Source organism: Crocuta crocuta, unplaced genomic scaffold (genome assembly GCF_008692635.1).
Source record: "Crocuta crocuta isolate KB4526 unplaced genomic scaffold, BGI_CrCroc_1.0 scaffold333, whole genome shotgun sequence".
NCBI lineage: Eukaryota > Metazoa > Chordata > Mammalia > Carnivora > Hyaenidae > Crocuta > Crocuta crocuta.
The window spans coordinates 1,488,557-1,510,626 of record NW_027532856.1 but is presented as its reverse complement, the minus strand read 5'-3'; the positions used below and the strand labels follow the sequence as shown (position 1 = coordinate 1,510,626).

The 22,070-nt window shown below is 37.2% G+C and overlaps 1 protein-coding gene across 2 annotated transcripts in view; it reads left to right on the top strand.

The window, feature by feature from the left end:
* Positions 1-22,070, top strand: part of USP32 (ubiquitin specific peptidase 32) — a 222,821-nt gene that overhangs the window by 64,567 nt on the left and 136,184 nt on the right. For both annotated transcript variants that reach the window (XM_077745524.1, XM_077745523.1), the window contains exon 2: positions 4,580-4,707. In XM_077745524.1, coding sequence (XP_077601650.1) covers positions 4,580-4,707 — 128 coding nt within the window. The remainder of the gene's footprint in view (positions 1-4,579; positions 4,708-22,070) is intronic.

Sequence of the window (22,070 nt, the reverse complement as noted above, 5' to 3'; positions counted from 1 at the left end):
TTTTTTTTTTTTTAATTTTTAATGTTTTTTAAAATTTATTTTTGAGAGATACAGAGACAGTATGAGCAGGGGAGGGTCAGAGAGAGAGGGAAATACAGGATCTGAAACAGGCTCCAGGCTCTGAGCTGGCTGTCAGCACAGAGCCCGACACGGGTCTCAAACCCACGAACTGTTAGATCATGACCTGAGCCAAAGTTGGACGCTTAACCGACTGAGCCACCCAGGCACCCCTGGTAGGGTGTTCTTTTCCAGACTTCTTCCTGTAGTTGATTTCAAGTTTCATAGCATTGTGATCTGAAAGTGTGCATGGTATGATCTCAATTCTTTTATATTTATTGAGGGCTGCTTTATGACCCAGTATGTGATCTATCTTGGAGAATGTGCCATGTGCACTTGAGAAGAAAGTGATTCCATAGCCTCAGGTTGCAGAGGCTGTATATCTGTCAAATCCTTCTGGTCCATTGTGTCTTTCAAGTCTATTGTTTCTTTAGTACTTTTCTGTCTAGTTGAGCTATCCATTGCTGTAAGTGGAGTATTAAAGTCCCCTGCTATTAGTACATTCTTATGCATAAGATTGTTGCTATTTGTGATTAATTGTTTTATGTATTTGGGTGCTCCAGTATTTGGTGTGTAGATGTTTATTATTGTTAGCCCTTCATGATGGATAGACCCTGTAATTACTATATAATACCCTTCTTCATCCCTTGTTACTGCCTTTACTTTCAAGTGCAGTTCGTCTGATACAAGTATAGTACTCCAGCTTTCTTTTGACTTCCAGTAGCATGATGGATATTTCTGCATCCCCTGACTTTCAATCTGAAGGTGTCCTCCAGTGTAAAATGAGTTTCTTGTAGACAGCAAATAGATGGATTTTTTTTTAATCCATTCTGCTACCCTGTCTTTTGATTGGAGCATTTAGTCCATTTACATTCAGTGTTATTATTGAAAAATATGGGTTTAGAGTTATTGTGTTCTTTGTAGCATTCATGCTTGTGGTGGTGTCTCCTGGTTCTTTGCATTCCTTGCAACATTTCCCTCACAGAGTCCCCCTCAGGATTTCTTGTAGGGCTGCTTTAGTGGTGACGAATTCTTTCAATTTTTGTTTATTTGGGAAGACTTTTATCTCTCCTTCTATTCTGAATGACAGGCTTGCTGGATAGAGTATTCTTGGCTGCATATTTTTTCTGTTCATCACATTGAAAATTTCCTGCCATTCCTTTCTGGCCTGCCAGGTTTCAGTATATAAGTCTGTAACTACTCTGATAGGTTTCGCTTTGTATGTTAGCGCCCTATTATCCCTAGCCACTTTCAGAATTCTCTCTTTGTCCTTATATTTTGCCAGTTTCACTATGACATGTCGTGAGGAAGATCGATTCAAGTTATTTCTGAGGGGTGTTCTCTGTGCCTCTTGGATTTCAATGTCTGTTTCTTTCCCCAGATTCGGGAAGTTCTCAGCTATAATTTGTTCAAGGACTCCTTTAGTGCCTTTACCTCCTTCTTCCTCTTCTGGAATTCTTATGATACAGATATTGTTCTGTTTGATTGTATCACTCAGCTCTCGAACTCTCCTTTCATGTGCCTGGATCAGTTTATCTCTCTTTTTCTCGACTACCTCTTTTTCTATAATCGTGTCTTCTAATTTACCTATTCTCTCTGCCTCTTCAGTTCACGTATTGGATGCCTCCATTTTATTGTGTATCTCATTTATAGCATTTTTTAATTCTTCACAACTATTTTTAAGCTCCATAGTCTTGTAGCAATAGCTTCTCTGATGTCTCCATTCGTTTTTCAAGCCCAGCGATTTATGACTATTGTTCTAAGTTCTTGTTCACTTATGTTGCTTATATCTGTATTGAGCAGTTCTTTAGCTGTCATTTCTTCCTGGAATTTCCTGGAAGGAGCGTTCTTCCGTTTTGTCATTTTGGCCAGCTTTCTGTCTCTTGTTAGTTTTAAAAGCTTGTTATACACTCTGCACCTGCGAGTACTACTGTATTAAAGAAGGCTCTTTGACTGTCCAGGGCCTGTCCATTCCAGGAAGTGTTCTTTGAATGGTATCTCCTTGTCTGTCTTGTTGGGACTTTGGTTATTTTATTTCCGTACTCATAGTGGTATTTGGGTCTCTCCACCATGCGTACTTTGGCTTGTTTCTTGAGGTAGCCCTGGAAAAGAAAAGAGACCAACAAACACACAGGGAATAAAGGCACACAAACTTACAGACAAATCCAACAAATACACAAACCGAAAGGGAAAAAGAAAAAAAAAGAGGAAGGAGGAAAAACAAATAATAAAAATTAAAAAAAAAAAGAAAAAAGAAAAGAAAAAAATCCCAAAAGACAAAGGACAGTCTAAAAGCATAAAACCAGAATTCCCAGCTACAAATGAAGAGCCGGGTGTATGCAGTGCTGATGGAAGAGCATATACAAAGAGAAATGACGGGGCGGGGAGGAAGCGAAAGTGGAAGAGAAATGTCCTGGCAGAGAGACTAATAGGCTTAATTCAGAGAGAGAAAGAGGAGGATATGGTAAGAGGTGAGGAGTAAGAAACGAAGATAATGTTACTCAGAGAAACTGTATAGTCTATTCCAGAGACAGAGAGAGAGAGAAAGGTAGCGGTGGAGGTGTAGAATATACATCTAGAGCATGGATTAAATGCGACTGTTTAAGCAAACCAGTGACCAGAGTACCCAGTCCGGAAAGGGGAAAAATATGAATGAGGAAAGGGAAAATATATCTGAGTGGAAAAAATTGATCTAGGGTTAATCCCGGCAGTGCATCCATGTTGGTCTTGCTCTGGGCTCCGGTTTAAAAAAAAAAAAAAGGCAACTCTCTAGGGGGGATGGGCGTGGTTTGGTGTAGGCGGGTGTTAGCCTCCACTGTGTCCCTAGGGCCTCTACCTGAGGTCCTGCCTTGGTGGCCCCTCTGGAACCAAGCTTTGCAACTCACTCTTTTGGGTCCGATCTCCCTATACTGTGGGTGTAGGCAAGGCGGGCTGTGCTCTATATCCCAAGCCATGCCTCGTTTCTAGATCTGTGCACCCCATTGATACCGCCCAAAATATAAACCCCAGGCAGAGTTCTTCTGAGCAGTTTCAAGCCTCTTGCCTCCCCACTGGGAATCCAGCGGAGCCAGAAGAGTGCAGAGAGGCTTCAGGAGCGCCGCCTCCTCTCCAGTTTGAACTGGTGAGCAGAGGAGTGGTTTCTCCCCCTGTCGCCATTGCCTGGGACCAGGGCGTCCCGCTCAAGGTCAGCTGGACAGCTGGAAACTGGATCCGTCTGTGTCCTGAGCTGAGGTTTTTCTCTTCTCCAGGGACAGGGACAGTTTCTTGAGCAGTTTCAGCTGCTTGCTCTTTTACCTTCTACTCACAGCGGAGCCCCGCAAAGGAGGCTCTCTCCCCTCCCTCCCTGTCTCTGGTCCCGGTCCGTTTTTATCTTCCCCAGTTTGCACTCATGCTATAAGGTTTTCTCAGTGGACTCTGTCTCCTTTTCCTCCTAATCTCCTGGTTTCTGTAAGGGTTCATATGGCTTCAGGCCTTCTCTATTTGAGAGATGGGGGCAAGCGAAATGAATGGAGCTCCCTACTTCTCCGCCATCTTGTCTCCAGGAATATTTTATTAGGAGTAATATTTTTTATTTTATTAGGACCAGTTTTTATTAGGAATTGGGTTAGAGAAATGTAAAGATTTCTTTAATTTGATTTTTTTAACTTGAAGTGTAGTTGACATACAATATTATATTAGTTTCAGGTATATAACATAGTGAGTCAACATTTATATACATAAATGAAATGGTTGTCACCTGTCCCCATACAAAGTTAATACAGTATTATTGACTATATTCCCAATGCTGTACTTTACATCCCTGTGACTTATTATTATTTTTTTTTATATAACTGGGGGTTTGTACTTCTTTATTCCCTTCACCTATGTTATCTGTCACCTCATCCCTTTCTCCTCTGGCAATTACTAGTTTTTTCTCTGTATTTACGAGTCTGTTTCTGTTTTTATTTATTTATTTATTTATTTTTTATAGATATTACATATAAGTGAAATCATACAGGATTTGTCTTTCTCTGTCAGACTTATGATAATACTCTCTGGGTCCATCAATGTTGTTGCAAATGGCAGGATTTCATTCTTTTTTTTATGAGTGATTGAGTGATAGTCCACATTACATATATCTATATATACCATATCTTCTTTATCCATTTATCTGTTCATGGACACTTACGTTGTTTCCATAATTTGACTATTGTAAATAATGCTGCAGTGAACATTGGGACACATCTGTCTTTTCAAATTAGTATTTTTATTTTCTTTGGTAAATGCTCGGGGTGGGGGGGAGTAGAAGTGGGAGATAATACTCAGAAGTGGATTGCTGGATTGAATGTTATTTCTATATTTAATTTTTTGAGGAACCGCCATACTGTTTTCCATTGTGGCCGCACCGATTTACATTCCCACCAACAATGCACAAGGATTCCCTTTTTTCCATATCCTTGCCAACACTTACTTTAAAAAAAAAAAAAAGATTTTGAAAGACTTCTTTCCTGATTTCTTACCCTCTCCAATTTCTGGATTGCAGTTACAGACGTAGAGCTGAAACGACTGAAAGATGCCTTCAAGAGGACCTGTGGACTCTCCTACTATATGGGCCAGCACTGCTTCATTAGGGAGGTGCTTGGGGATGGAGTGCCTCCAAAAGTTGCTGAGGTAATCTTTATATTATACGTTTTTCTTTGAGATAGTTATCCACCAGCCTGAGTTTCTGAGGAGCCTCTCGCCTAAACATGCATAATCTTTCCTACAGTTATTTTTCTTGCCGAGTAGGTAAACAGGGATTTTATTATTTTATTTTATTTTAATTATTTTTTATTATTTAAATTCAACTTAGTTAACATACAGTGTAGTCTTGGTTTCAGGAGTGGAACCCAGTGATTCATCTCTTACATATGACACCCAGTGCTCATTCACAGACCCTCACTTCATTCTCTGTATTTAAGAGTGTCTTATGGTTTGCCTTCCTTCCTGTTTTTATCTTAAAACAAGTCATATTTTAGATGTCAATATGGCTGTGTTTTTAGAGGCCATATGGGAATAACACAGATCTGCAGTTGTACTTTTATATTTCTGAGTTTTAATAGCCACTAGTTGTAATCATGAGACCATTTGTATGACTGGCTTCTTATTCTTATATACTTTGTTATTCTGACTTACAAATTTTATGTTGGGAATATGTTTTACAAATTTTGTGTTAAAGAAAACCTTTTCATTTTAGTAAAACCTAATATATTCTATAAAAATTAAGTTTTTATTTTTATTTCTTTTTTTTATTTCTTTTTTTTTTTAAANTTTTTTTTTTTTTTTTTTTTTTTTTCTTAGAGAGAGAGACTGCGTGAGCAGGGGAGGGTCAGAGAGAGAAAGAGACACAGAATACAAAAAAGGCTTCAGGCTCTGAGCTGGTAGTTAGCACAGAGCCCGACACGGGGCTCGAAGCCATGAACCGTGAGATCATGACCTGAACCTAAGTCGGTTGCTTAACCGACTGAACCACCCAGGCACCCAAAATTAAGTGTTATAAATGAAATGCCCACTCACTGGAATCTGTAAAGGCTTATTTAATTTCTTTTTTTCTTGAAAAAAAATTTTTTTAATAGTTTATTTATTTTTGAGACAGAGAGAAACAGAGCATGAGTAGGGGAGGTGCAGAGAGAGAGGGAGACAAAGAATCCAAAACAGGCTCCAGGCTCTGAGCTGTCAGCACAGAGCCCGACTTGGGACTCTAAACCACTAACGATGAGATTGTGACCTGAGCCGAAGTGGTTCACCCAACCAACTGAGCCACCCAGGTGCCCTAAGGCTTATTTAATTTCTACTAAAAATTTTAGATAGAGATAAAATGTGCTAACTTGATATAAATATACTCTTTCTAAAAATAGTAGGTTAGTTCATAGCAGCACTCTCAACAATAGCCAAAACATGGAAAGAGCCTAAGTGTCCATCAACGGACAAATGGATCACGAAGATGTGGTTTATCTATANAGGGGGAGATCGGCATGGAGGGGGGCACTTGTGGGGATGAGCCCTGGGTGTTATGTGGAAACCAACTTGACAATAAACTATTTGTGAAAAGAAAAATACTCTTAGAGAAAACAACTCATGCATAATCACTTACTTGAATCAGTTTATTCACTGAGCTAGTGACATGACCGTGTCGTAGATGATCAAAATAATTAGTATCCTGTTCAAATCAGTCTTGATAAACACATCTCCTTAATATCATGTTCCTTACTTGGTAGTATAGGGTACAGTAGGGTTGATTTTATTTATAACCATGTTCAAAACTCTGCCAAAATTTAGCTGATAAGATTTAGCTAAGTTTGACTACAGAAAACATAAAAATCATATAAAAAGAATTGTAAGTGATAGGGAAGGCAAATGTGGGTGAATGTAGAGGGCCGACATCTGAATTATTAATCTTTTTCCCCTTTCTCCTCATGTCCATAGGTGGAATAAACATAACCTTATTTTATTGAGTACCTACCTGATATATTTGTCTCAGAAATGGAACTATTTTCTTTGCTTTGTATATGGTAGTTATTATTTTTTGAGTCTGTCATCTTTGACTAGTGTGAGTTATTACATTCAGTATTTAGATTAAAATGTAGGGGAAGGAGTTATAAATACAGTTGAACTTTTGTATTTCTTTATTTTTGTCATTAAGTGATAAATTTGAGAATCCTTTCTTAATGTACTTTTAAATGTAGTACCTTGATACCTTTATTTTTCCTGAGTAGCTGATTGAGAATATGAAGAGGAAAAAATTTGTGTTTTGAGTCATTAATACTTAGTACTTTAGGATACACATTTTCCCACCCTTTTCTCCTTAAAGTTATAAGAATATCCTGCAGCACCTTTCTAAGAATCTGAGATAATGTCCCGAATAATATGCTATTCTGAAAAATGATGTACTTTAAAAAATTGTTGGCTGTGTAATGGTTAATATTACAGATTATATATATTGTAATTTAATAAGAAACTTAAAATAGAAACTTATAGTGTACATGTATAAGCCATATAACTACATATATTGTAGCTTCAAATATAAGCCATGTAACTACATATATTGTAGCTTCAAATATAAGCCATGTAACTACATATATTGTAGCTTCAAATATTAAGTATGTAAAATTATATAATATAAGTTAGGGTTTTAGGATTAATTTTGTAGTTAAGGGACATTTCAGCCAATTTTAGGATTTTCAAGGATGTATTCTTAGAAATAAATCGCATAAGAAACAGCATATCATCCTATGTGTATGCAAACTAGTATAGGAGAGCAAATTATTGAAAAATGTTTCTATATTTAGCTAAGAAGGAAGTCTTTACTGTAGTTCATCCTTTTTTTTACAATATTTTTCTTTCATAGGAATCTTTCATTTATACACATTATTTAAACTAGATATTCATTGTAAAATGCGTATGATTTTGTGTGAATGCATAAAAGTTCTTTGAACTTTGAACAGCATATAATCAATGGGTTACAATACATACAGTAAAAATTATTGCTGTATTTTCTTCCCATATTAATTAACTTTTGTCAACAATACACATTTTAAAAGTATTCTGTGGGAGGGGCACCTCGGTGGCTCAGTTGAGCGTCTGTCTCTTGATTTTGGCTCAGGTCATGATCCCAGGTTCATGGGATCAAGTCCCACATGGGGCTCCTAGCTCAGCATGGAGCCTGCTGTGGTGTCTCTGTCTCTCTGTCTCTCTCCCTCCTTCCTTCCCTTCCTCCCTCTCCCCCTCCCTCTTTCCCTCTCCTCCTCTCTCTCTCCCTCCCACCCCGCCCCTCTCTCCATCTTGTGTGCGCTTTCTCTTTCTCTCTGTCTCTCAGAAAAAAAATTAAAGGGGCACCTGGGTGACTCCATTGAGCATCTGACTTTGGCTCAGGTAATGATCTCATGGTTCATGGGTTCGAGCCCCACATCAGGTTCTGTGCTGACAGCTTGATTTCTGTATCTCTCACTCTCTGTTCCTCCCCTACTTGCTCTCTGTCTCTCTCTCTCAAAAACTAAATATTAAAAAAATTGTTTTTAATTAATACATGCAATTAAGTTATTTATTTAGTAATCTCTATACCCAGTGTGCAGCTTGAACTCATCAACACTTAGGTCAAGATACCTCTTCTCCAACTGAGCCGGACAGGTGCCCTTTTTTAAAAACTTTTTCATTTCCAAAGGAGTAAGTTTTAAAGAAACGTAGTCCTGTATTTTTAGCTGCCGAAGTTAGATAATTGAAATTTTTAATTCTTATTTTTTCCCCAGAGGTGATAAAACTAATAAAATATGTTTCTTCACTGGGCAGTCTTTCTATGACATTCTTCCTTTTAAAATAGAAGCAGCGGTGCCTGGATGGCTTAGTCAGTTAAGCATCTGACTCTTGATCTTGGCTCAGGTAATCTCATGGTTCCTGAGATCGAGCTGCATGTTGAGGTCTGCTGTGACAGCGTGGAGCCTACTTGGGATTCTTTCTTGTCCTCTTTGTCCCTCCTTCCCTTCTCCACCCCAAATAAATAAGTAAACTTAAAAAAATACAGTAGAAGCATATTAATAATATCTGTTCTAGACATCATAAATATACTAAGAGGTTTTCACAATGAGGATTTTCTTTTTACTACTTTGTAAAAGCGTATTTGATGACCTGGAAATAAAATGGAAGATCTATTAATACATTGCAAAAACATGAGTGAATCTCAAAGTCATTGTGTTAAGTGAAAGAATCCAAGTAAAAGCCGAACAAAATAGAACACATTCTTATTTGTTCATTTATATAAAATTTTAGAAATTGCAAAATTATCTATCCTGAAAGGAACCTTACTGGGTGTTGTTGGTAGAGGGAGAAGGAGAGATAGAGTATATGGGGACATGAGGACACTTTTGAAGTGATAAAAATGTTATTTTCTCAGTTGTGGTGATGGTTTCAGTGATATGGCATGGTATCACAAAACTGATTGGGGTGCAGTTTGAAAATGGGACTGGGTGGGGTGTCTTGGTGGCTCAGTCAGTTAAGCATCTGACTTTGGCTCAGAACATGATTTCGCAGTCAATGAGTTCGAGCCCTGTGTTGGGCTCTGTGCTGACAGCTTAGAGCCTAGAGCCTGCTTTGGATTTTGTGTCTCCTTGTCTCTCTGCCCCTTCCCTACTCAGGCTCTATTTTCTCTCTCTCTCTCTCTCTCTCTCTCTCTCTGAAAAATAAGCATTTTTAAAAAAATTTTTTAAAAAGGAAAAAAGAAAATGGGACTCATAGAAAATATATGCAGGTTATTGTACTTCAGTTATCCCTCAAAAACTTTATAAAATATTTAATTGGACGTACATTTTGTGTTTTTCAGGAAGAATACTTAATACTACTTGGAAAAGTGAGCCTGAAATGTAAAAACTGACTATTGATAAAATGTATCATTTCCTTTTCAGTCTTTGTTAGGATATTTGGGTTTTTGTTTTAACTTTATTAATTTACTTCAGGGTCTTTTCTTAGTCACTTAAGTTCTGAGGCAAAAGAACCTCCAAACTTTTGATCAGAATTATTGGAATTAGGTATATGACCAACTTGATTGTAATTAGAAAATTTAGAAATGCAATTAAATTTATGATGTTTCAGTGGCCTTTGAAATCAGCCTGGAATGGAGGGGGGAAGATATAGGCTAGGTTAGGCTGGGACAGTTGGGGCAGCGAAAAGGAAGGAATTCTCAATCATAAATTTGGAATTCTGTCTTTTCTCTTCTGGTCTGAAGGTATGAATTAAATTATACTTTTAGAAACTTGAAGTTAAAGCAAGGAAATTCCAGAATGAGATCATCAGAAATAGGAGATCCAGGATAATCAGTTTCCAAGAAAAGTATGCATAATGAAGTAGGATAAGGAGCCAGTTGTGAGGCAAGGATCCAGTCGATTAAGATGTGAAAACTGCAAAGAAAAAAGCTAGCTTGGGATTCTCCATGGGTAGAGACACTGACTCCAAGGAGAGCAGTTTTGACTTGAAACCTAGTGGTTGAACCTGAACCAGGAATAGGCTTCTTCAAAGCACCTGTGAGTCTAAAGAGACTTCAGCTTCTTCATTGGGATGGGAATAGATCAGCTATCAAAAAGGGACAAATATTTGCTTTACAGGATGCTAGTGAGTGGAAGGGGAATTACAACCCAGAACTTCGAAGAAATTATTTTAAACCACTCCCAAGCTAATTGAGAAGGTATACCAATAATTTACCTCACTGATGTCTAGTGACGTTGCGGTTTTATGCTGTATGACTTGTAATTGTGTATTTGAATAGACTTAAGTGGACAGGGTATCTTTAGACACGTGAAAAGAGGTAGAGAAAGAATTTCAGGACTTGCTATTGGGTGTGGTGGCAACAGGAAGTTACCTAAGACAAACAGAGCTGGTAATCTGGTTTGTCCAGTTAATCCTAGGATTAGTTTATTAGTCGGACAGTCTGTCAGATATAAATAGGTAATGTACGGAGGTATCCTGGATATTTTGTTTAGGCAGTGCTTCTTTTGAGCTCAAGGAAGGGAGGGAAGTAATATAGAGTACTCTATTCTCTAAATTTAAGAAGAGTATTAGAACTTACTTGTGGACTCTTGTGTTCCACAAACATTTTATGATATGGGCTCATGCCTAGCATCTAATAGTCAACAGTTCTGTGGGATAGACACCTGACACGGGCTATGAAGCTCTAGGAAAATTCTTATGTGAAAAAAATATGGATTGTAGGGTAGATACAATAAAATAATACTTAAGAATATGGAGCAAATGGCATATTTTCTTTTTTCTGAAAATAGTAATTAATATTTTCCCTTTAACAGTTTTTTTTAATTTTTATAAATGTTTTTTATTTATTTCTGAGAGAGAGAGACAGCATGATCAGGGGAGGGTCAGAGAGAAAGGGAGACACGGGATCCAAAACAGGCTCCAGGCTCTGAGCTAGCTGTCAGCACAGAGCCCGATGCAGGGCTTGAACCCACGAACTATGAGATCATGATCTGAGCCCAAGTCGGACGCTCAACCAACTGAGCCACAGGCGCCCCTTCCCTCCCTCCCAAATTTAACAACTTATTCTTTAACAGTAAAGTAACTTGAGGGGATACTAACCTATATAAATAAAATTTGGTAAATCTTTTTGAGGAAATAGGACTTAAATTATAGGTTATTCTGTCCTATACACATGAATTTTCCTTTAGTGATCCTCTGGAGGAACCTGAAGGAGATAGGCATCAGAGTGCCTGGGTGGGTCAGTTGGTTAATCGTCCGACTTCAGCTTAGGTCATGATCTCACAGTTCATGAGTTTGAGCCCCACGTTGGGCTCTGTGCTGACAGCTTAGAGCCTGGGCCTGCTTCAGATTCTGTGTCTCCTTTTGTCTCTCCCCTGCTAGTACTCTGTCTCTCCCTCTCTCTTAAAAATATATAAAACCTTAAAGTGAAAAGGGCATTTTACAGAGTTTCTCATACTGAGGTCTAAGAATTCCATGTGACCAAAAGCATTAAGTCTCAGTAGAATGAGAAAATAAGCCTTGTGTCCAGTATGGACCCCCAAATCAAATTATAAGAGCAGATAATCTGAAATGCAAGTTTTGATTTATGATTGATCATTAATATCATGGAAAAAATTGAGGTTCTATTACTGAGGAGGAAGGAAAAAATGGATATTGTGTAGACAGCTAACAGTTTCTGCCACAAGCAATATCATATAAGCTATATTATGATCCGGGGTGAGTAGCAGCAGGAATTTATTTAAATAGATTGGGCAGGTCCATGGAGGCTAGTCATTCCTATATAGATGAAAATTTTATTTAATAAAATTGGCTTTTGAAAGATACATCCAATGAATATTTTAGTTATATTACTTAAATTGAATTATAGTGCTCTTATTTTCGATTGCTCTGTATTTCATGTTTTATAGTCCTGTTACCTATTATTTATGAATTGATTTAAAAGAAATAGGTAGTGTATGGCTTGTGGCTCTGTATCTAAAACTTACGGAAGTATTAGTGAAAAGTAAACCTCCATTTTATCCCTATTACATAGAGTCCTTCTCCAGCAGCAACCAGTTAACCTGTTTTGCAGATAAAATTTTTCAGTTACTTTTTTTTAAATTATCATAGTGATATATGCACATGGTCAAAGCAGAATCAGAAGGAGCTAGTTAAAAACCAAGAGCCCCCCCACCTACCTCAGTCTTGAGACAACCACTTTCTAGAAATAGCTTCTGGTTTGTATATCTGTCTCCTAACTAGTATTCTTTACTGTTGTTTCTTAGCTGATTTTAGATTTTATCCTTTTTTTTTTAAATAATTTTTTTAATGTTTTATTTATTTCTAGGAGAGAGAGAGACAGCGTGAGCAGGGGAGGGTCAGAGAGAGAGGGAGTCACAGATTGAAACAGGCTCCAGGCTCTGAGCTGGCAGTCAGCACAGAGCCCGACGCGGGGCTCGAACCCACGAACCGCAAGATCATGACTTAAGTGAAAGTCGGATGCTTAACCGACTAAGCCACCCAGGTGCCCCTTAGATTTTATCCTTTGCTTTACAATTGCAGGAAATATTTAGCTTTCTTATACACTCCCCTCCACATCTTCTCAATGCAATTAATACAGTTATATCACAGTTTTGTAATAAATCAGTATTTGTTTTTTACAGTATTATGAATATATATATATATATATATAGTTTTTTTGAATGTTTATTTAGTTTTGAGAGACAGAGAGACAGAGCATGAGTCAGGGAGGGGTAAAGAGAGAGGGAGACACAGCATCTGAAGCAGAATCCAGGCTCTGAGCTGTCAGCACAGAGCCTGACACGGGGTTCGAACTCACAAACCACGAGATTATGACATGAGCTGAATTCGGACACTTAACCAACTTGAGCCATGCAGGCTACAGTATTATGATTATATAAATATTTTTTTTGCAACATGGTGTGTTATGATTTAGTTTTTTCCACTGGAATTAACAATTAACCTTATTTTTTTCATTTGCTTAGTTTTCATACCTATGGCTAAATCATCCCATAACATTCCACCAGTTTTTTAGTATAACTTTTCATGAGACAAAGGTTAATTTTTTACATTGATCTCCCAAATGTACTTTAGGTTAAGTATTTTAGTTGTAATACATACATATGTATTTTATATGTATCCTTCTATCTGTTTATCTATCTATATCAGACTGTCTTTCTAGCCTCTAATATTCCATGGACTTTTATGCTTTTGGGCCTTCTGTGTCCCAACTGTGCATAAAAAAACTGATACAAGATTTAATTAGGGTTTTTTATTTGCCATTGAATTAATCTTGGCACATCAAGTTAAAACATCGGTGGTAAATTGAGGGTAAATTTTAATCACATCATTTGCATGTTGTTAAATTACCATTGATAACAACAATGGGAAATACTAGATATAAAATTCCATCTGTAGGGCAGTAGTGAATGGGTGGGTCATTCTGTTAAGCATCTGTTCTTGATTTTGGTTCAGGCCATCATCTCACATTTGTGGGATCCAGCCCTGCGCTATCAGCATGGAGCCTGCTTGGGATTCTCTTTCTCCCTCTCTCGCTGTCTCCCCTTCCCCCACTCTCGGCATGGGTACTATCTCAAAATAAATAAAATAAAAAAATAAATTTAAAATTCAATCTGTATGAAGCTCTTGACCTCAGAGGAAAAAGAAATCAAGCTTAAGAATTGGGTTTTGGGTTTTGGTTTTTTTTTTTCCTTGTCTAATGTGAGAGAAGCTGAGATACTCTTTAAAATACTCTAAAAGAGTGTTTTCATGTTTTACAGATTCTGGATACAGTTTAGCTTTTTAAAATAGTTTATGATTTTTAAAATTTATGTTTATTTATTTTAAAAGAGAGTATGTGCACGAGTGGAAGGGGGCAGAGAGAGGGAGAAAGAGAATCCCAAGCAGGCCTCACACTGTCAGCACAGAGCCTGACATGGGGCTCCATCTCATGAACTGTGAGATCATAACCTGAGCCAAAATCGAGTCAGACGCTTAACTGACTGAGCCACCCAGGTGCCCCAAAATAATGTATAATTTTAAAAACCATTTTATAGCTGGCACTGCTCATAGAAATTAGTAGGCAAAATAGTTTGCTTAAGTTGTTTTATATATGGGTGGAACTTTATTACATCTGTGAAGAATAACTTTCTCATTAATTTCCAAATGACATAAGTAGTGGTGTTGTTTTAAAATTTATATAGAAAACAATATTGGCATATACTACCACACATGAAGATGTATTCTAAACTATTTTCCTGTCTTCATTATTTCTTATTTTTACATTTGACTTTCAAAAATTTTAGATGAAGAATAAAAAGGCTTACAGGAGCACTCTTCAGAAAAATGTGTTAACCAGTTTTGCTATCTATACTAGATCTTTGCTTTAAATGAAACACGAGTATTGTTTCCTAATAGCCTTTTCTAACAATTTCCTAATTATTGAGTTATAATGCATCCTATTCAATTCAACCTTAGAAAGTATATAGTTAATAGCTTTTTAGTTTGTTCACAGAGTTGTGCAACCATCACTCCACAGTCAATTTCTTCACCCCCAAAAGAAACCCTATACCTTTGTCATCCTTATTTTCTCCATAACCTCCTCCACCAGCCCTAGGCTAATATACTAATGTACTTCCATCTTTATAGATTTACCTATTTGGGCATTTCATACAAATGGAATCATATAGGGGCTCCTGGGTGACTCAGTTAAGCATGTGTTGATTTTGGCTCAGGTTATGATCTCATGGTTCATGAGATGGAGCCTTGCATCAGCTCCAGGCTGAGCTTGGGCCTGCTTAGGAATTCTCTCTTTCTCTGTCTCTGTCTCTGTTTCTGTCTTTCCCCTGATCACATCCTCTCTCTCTTTCTCAAAATAAGTAAACATTTTAATATATGGTCTTGTGACTTAGATGGCTTAGATCTTGAAAACACTTTGTTCTGTTGCAGTGTGTATCAATCCTTCATTCCTTCTTTTTGATAAATAACATTCCTTGTATGGATATATCACATTCTGTTTATTCATCTAATGATGAATATTGGGATTATTTCTACTTTTTGGCTATTATAGTGATGCAGTGAACCTTCATGTGCATTTGTGTGGACATATGTTTTCATTTCTCTTGGGTATATTCTGGATCCCATGGTAACTTTGTGTTTAACCTTTTGAGGAACCGCCAGACTATTTTCCAAAGTGGCTGTACTATTTTACTTTGCTGCCAATGGTGTATGAGGGTCGCAACTTCTTTACATCCTAGCCAACCTTGTTACTATCTGTGTTTTGGTTATAGATATCCTAGTGGGTGTCATGTGGTATCTACTGTATTTTGTTATTAATTTTGATTAATAAATTTATGTGAAGATTTACTAATGTAGAGAACCAGATGAAATGCCATTGGATTTAAGTCACAGCATTAAATTTTCTTGGTTTGCATATTGTAATAGTTATTAAATTCGTCTAAGAACATTGTTTTAACACATAAATATGATTTAGATCTGCAGAGGGATCTGCCCTTCTCATATGAAAGAAACAACATCGTGTCAAGATATATTAAATGCATCTTGTGAATCAGTAGACTTTTTTGTAACTGGTAGTCACATTTTAATATTTTTTCCATCTAATAAGTAGTTATGCTTTGATATTATTTATTTCTGTTCATTAACTTTATTCAATCATTACTGAGTGGAAACTTGGTAGACATTTTATCAAAATGGGGTGGCTCAAGTTGTGACAAGTTGAATTATATCTTTCTCGTTTAGTACCACTAGAGTTACGAAATACTGAGACGTTAGTAATAGAATTGGCCTTCACAAAGAGTTGTCATTCTTAAAAGAAGAGCTTATTTTCCCAAAATTCCAATTAGTGGATTTAAGGAGATGATATTTTTTGTTGTTGTTGTTGTTACTGTATTTTTCAGTTCTAAAATTTCCATTTGGTTTTTCTTAATATCTTCTGTTTCTATATTAAGACTTTCTATCTTTCCATTCAACAGTGAATGTTTATGCTCATTTCTTTGGTCATTTTAATAATGGCTCTTCCAGGGATGCCTGGGTGGCTCAGTCAGTTAAGCATCAGTTTTCACCTCAGGTCATGATCTCACAGGTTGTGAGATCAAGCCCCGCATCGGGCTCTGTGCTGACAGCTCAGAGCCTGGAGCCTGCTTCAGATTCTGTCTCCCTCTCTCTCTGGCCCTCCCCCACTCACACTCTGTCTCTCTCTGTCTCACAAATAAATAAACATTAAAAATATTTTAAAAAAATAATGGCTCCCCCAGCATCTCTGATAAATCTAATTATCTGTCTCATGTAATTATTGATTGTCTTTTCCTAATTGAATTGAGACTTTCCTGATCTTTACATGCTGTGTAATTCTGGGTTTTTTTCCAAACATTTTTAATACAATGTTATGAGATTCTGATTCTCTTTATTTAAAAAATATTTTTTTAAACATTTCTTTCATTTTGAGAGAGATAGAGACAGAGTGCAAGCTGGGGAGGGGTAGAGAGAGGGAGACACAGAATCGAAAGCAGGCTCCAGGCTCTGATCAGCACAGGCCTGACACAGGACTCAAACTCATGAACTGCAAGATCATGACCTGAGCTGTATAGTCAGCCGCTTAACCAACTGAGCTACCCAGGTGCTCCGATTCTCTTTACGTTCTATGAAGAGGTTGATATATTTGTTATATTAGATTGTTATATTAGATTGTTGATCATTGATATTGATCATTTAGGCTGTAAGTTCCAGTCTGTCTTCTTTTCATTGTGGTTGATGGTTCAATGTTAGTTGCGTTTTCTAAGGCTGTGTGCAGTGTTAGTTGGATCTGTTTCACGTGTGCACCACCCAGTGGTCAGTCTGGAACAGAGACAATGATCTATCCTAAATTTTAGTTCTCAGACTTTGTGGTAGTGCTTAGATTCTGATCCACGCATGTGCAGTTAGGAGATGAACCAAGGAGTTAATAAACAACTTTCCTGAGCTCCTTCCTCCTTTCAATATCCATAGTGTTTTCCCTTTCCTTGGAGCTGCCATTTTTAGTTTACCTATCAGCAGGCTGGTGCCACTTTCCACTACTGTGATTGTGTCCAGAGCCAAATTGTAGGACAACAGAGAGGGATAAAAATGAGAGTTTGTCCATCCCTCTTGGGATTATAGGTGTTCTGATTGGACAGTGTGTGAAGCTGAATAATGGCTCCCCAAAATCTCCAGGTCCTAATCCTTAGAAGCTGCATGTGGTGTGTGTCTATGGGATTGTGGTAATAAATGCCCATGTTCTAAAATGCCGGGTTTATTACTTACTACTTTCTGAAAATATTTAATTAGGAACATATTCCTTGACGGCTGGAGATAGGTATATATACTTATGTATTCTTGGTTCTTTAAGTCTCAGTTTGAGATTTTCAACAGAGATGACTGAAAATTTATTGTGTGGGTGACATTGTTCTAATGATGATATTGAAAATATTTATAATCTGTCCTCCCTTGTTTTATAATGAGTATTCCAGTTGCTCTTGTTAATTAATAAGATAAAATCCAGCTGTTGATATAGTATTTGGCACATTCTTATACAAGTTATTGAGTTAGGTTTTGTTTTTCCCATTTCTCAGAGTTATATGGTATTTATGTAATGGTTGAGTGGTACAGAGTTTAGGTCAACATAAGCTACCAATGGGTGTAGGTAGGGGCATGAACTGGCGTGAGGTTTTTTTTTTTTTTTTTTCTTTTTTTTTTAATAATTGAGAGAGAGAAGAGAGTGTGTGCAGTTGGGGAAGGGGCTGAGAAAGAGGGAGAGAGAGAGAATCCCAAGCAGGCTCTGCACTGTCTGTCCAGAGCCCAATGCAGGGCTCCATTCCATGAACTGTGAGATCATGACCTGAGCCAAAATCACAGCCAGCTGCCCTTCAGGGCATGAGTTTAGGAAGAGTTTGCCCTGAGTATGCCTGGCTCTTAGTTTAGAAGGGCAGGTCAAGCTAAAAGCTGTTTGTGTTTCACTGTCATTTGTTCATTCCTTGTTTAGCAGAGACAGTTTTTGACTGTGAAGGTAGTTTTCAGAAGAAACTTATTTACTGCAGTTTTAACACTTATGAAATAGGAATGATATACCGCTAAATCAGATCTATCTGTATCTGAGAGGACTTCTAAAAACCTAAGAAAATAAGTCCTCCTTCAAAACTAGACACTATTGGGGCGCCTGAGTAGCTCAGTTGGTTAAGCATCTGTCTTTGGCTTAGGTCAGGATCTCACAGTTTGTGAGTTCGAGCCCCGTGTTGGCCAGCTGGCAGCTGTGCTGGCAGCTTAGAGCCTGAAGCTGGTTTGGATTCTGTGTCTCTGTGTCTGCCCCTCCCCTTCTCGCTTGCTCTCTTTCTCTCTCTCTCCCTCTCTCTCAAAAATAAAACAAACATTAAAAAACATTTTTTTTAAACCTAGGCACTTAATAAGATGAGGAAGATCTGGAGGAAGGAAACAGATTATGCACATGTAAAGGGAGATGTATATATTTTTATCTCTAAAACTTAAAAAAAATTTTTTTTATTTTAGAGAGATAGAGTATGAGCAGGGGAGAGACTGGGGCAGAGGGGGAGACAGAGACAGAGAGAGACAGAGAAAAATTCCCAAGCAGGTTCCATGCAATCAGGGCAGAGCCTGATGCAGGGCTGGGTCCCACAACCATGGGATCATGACCTGAGCCAAAATAAAGAGTCAGGTGCTCAACTAACTGAGCCACCCAGGCATCCCTGTATATATATATATTTTCAATTAATGTTCTACAAAATGTTAGTGCCAAGAAAGACTAAGTTGTTTATTTCTCTTCCACTGTATCTCTTCTCCGTTTGATGCCTGGCATGAAAGATGCACAATAAATATTATGTAGAGTATAATTTTTAATTACTTATCTGGCTTTATGAATAGTTTGTGTTTCCTCATTTTAGCTGGAAAAGTGTTATGTTTATTGTTTTGAAATATGTTCAAGTTCTGTATATGTGGGTCTTTGTGGAATTTTTTTCCTTGGTCATTGCACCCTTAGGAGAAAAACTAGCTATTAAACCTAGTAGTAGGAGGAAATATTTAGAATGCATTTAATATAAAAAAATAAATATAAAATATTTAATATATAAATATTAAATATAAAAAATAAATATAACTGGACTAGGGGCACTTGGATGGCTCAGTCAGTTAAGCATCCAACTCTTGGTTTGGGCTCATGTCACGATCTCACAGTTCATGAGTTTGAGCCCTGCGTTGGGCTCTGCACTGATTGCTGGAGCCTGCTTGGAATTCTCCCTCTCCCTCTCCCCCTCTCCCTCTGCTCAAGCCCGGCTCACTGTCTCTGTCTCTCTTTCAAAATGCATATCGCAACTAGATATTGACACTGATACTATGTAGTCACTGATCTTAAACTGCTTTCCCTCTTTGTGTGTGTGTGTGTGTGTGTGTGTGTGTGTGTATGTGTGCGTGCGCGTGCGCACATGTGTGCATGTACACTCAGTTCTGTATAATTCTGTAACTGTCGGGGTTTGTGTATCCGCCACCACAGTCAAGATACTGAACAGTTGGTGAAGTTATCAAAGCTTGATAGTTTTGATAACCTTTGAATTTTCTGCTATTATAGGCTTTTTGTTGTCACAGCACAGAACCCATGTGCAATATGGTTTGTTGCTGTCTGTCTGTTAGTTTTTTCCTAGCAAAGTTCTTTTGGTTTCTAGTAATGATCAGGTACTCTTGTTTCCTGAGAATTGGAGTCCCTCAGCAGGTTTGTTTGAAGATTCTTTCATTTGAGGATCCTTTCATTTGTCTAGACAAGCCTAAAAAAAGGTCAGGAGCTTAATTGTACTAATATTTTCAAAGCTGTGTATTGAAAAGTTTTTGGGTAGAAAAATAGCCCCTATTATCTATTTTTTATTGTCTCTTTTTTTTTCTTATAGGGTTAGGATTATTTTTTCAGTAATCCTCGAGAGCCACATTAAGTCCTCACCAGCCTATTTATTTTGAAAAATAATAGAATTTTTATTAACTCCAAAGAGATACTACCTGAACTATTTTTGTCATTAGTCTACTTATTAGGTCATTTGAGAGCATCATGCTATAATGGCAAAGTCATTTGTTTCATCCTTATGGATAATTTCAGCTTGAGAACCCAAAACTGGCAATAATATAGTTATATGTAATAACAGTTTGCAAATATTACACAAGGTACAAATAAAAGCAACTTGTTTATTTGAAACCAAGCAAACCTTTCCCTCAGAGAAACTATATAACTATGAAGAACTTTGGTTGTTGTTTGTTAATATTATATCCTTATTATTTTATTAGCTACTTTGTAAACATGTCATTCAGTACTTTGAACAACCATATGTAGCTGGTTTAACCTTTTGTTGGGGATGTTAACTTTGAACACTTGGTTAAGATTCTGTTTGTCTAGTGAATTCACGAATTTTTATCTGACATCTTGTTTAAGTTATATGACTTTTCTCATGATGCAAGTACTGATATTATTACCATTTTATGAATGAGGAAAAAATACTGAGGCTTAAGGAGGTTAGTTTACTTATCTAAATATTAAAAGCTAATGTATAGATTCAAGATTCAAGCCGAAGTATCCAAATCCATATTCGCTAGTTTTCTGTTACCTCCCACTGATGATGGGAAAAAACATACATTTATGGACTTATGCTGTGTTCTTGGCACTATGCTAAACATGTATCATCTCATTTAATTCTTACCACATCATGTCAGGTATAGTATTATTATTATTAATCTTGTTTTCTAGATAAATAAGTTGAAGTTATATAATTTATCCACACATTCCCTGAATGACCAGGAAAGGGAGGAGAGATGGGCAGAGACATACTCATGTTGTCTTTTTATTCACCTTTCTTTTGACATAGTGGAAGCATTTCTCTCTGGAAACAGTATTTGTAAATGACTGCATTCCTATACTAGCTCCCAAGCTTATTTAGTTAATAATAATACAGATGAAATACATACTCACAGTAATATGCCTTTAAAGTCCTGATAATTATAGTTGTAAATTACTCAATCTAGCCACATTATAATTTAGGTAGAATTCTAGGGGTTACCTAGGGAAATGTGGTTATTAATTAATAAGGGAAAATGCATTTTGTATTCTAAACAGTCATTTTCACAAACTGTAGGTGTATAGTACATTTGTAAGTTAGGAATGATGACCTTGTTTTTTTTTTTTAATTTTAAAAATTTTTTTTATTTATTTCTGAGAGAGAGACAGCATGAGCAGAGGAGGGTCAGAGAGAGAGGGAGAAATAGAATCTGAAGCAGGCTCCAGGCTCTGAGCTAGCTGTCAGCACAGAGCCCAACGTGGGGCTCAAACCCACCAACTGTGAGATCATGACCTGAGCCGAAGTCGGACGCTTAACTGACTGAGCCACCCAGGCGCCCCTGATGACCTTGTTTCTTAATAACTAGAACTACTTGTGAGTAATTTAAGGACTACTTCTGGGTTAGGTTTTGTTTGATTTTGCTAGTCAGTCTTTAAATTTTGTGAGTGATTCTATGACACTACAGACTTGCACTGGTCAGGACTGAAGTAAGTCACTTTCTTTGCTGGATCTTATTAAGCTGAGAGAGGGCTGAGAAGCATTTGTGGTAAAATATATAGAACGAATTTTGCCATTTTAACCATTTTTAAGTATATTTCAGTGGCATTAATTGCATTCACAGTGTTAGGGACACATCACTACTATCTTTGTCGAAAATGTTTTCATCACCCCAAACAGAAATTCTGTACTCATTAGGCAATAACGCACACTCTACCCCCTGCCACAGTCCATTTTCTACCTGTATGAATTTGCTTATTCTAAATATTTCATATAAATGGAAGCATACAATACTTGTTTTTTTGTGTGGTTTATATCACTTTTTACATAATGTTTCCAGGATTCATCCATGTTGTAGCATGTGTTAGAACTCCATTTCTTTTTATGGTTCAATAATAACTCATTGTAAGTAATAACTTTTAAAAGCAGTAGGTTTGTCAAGGGCGCCTG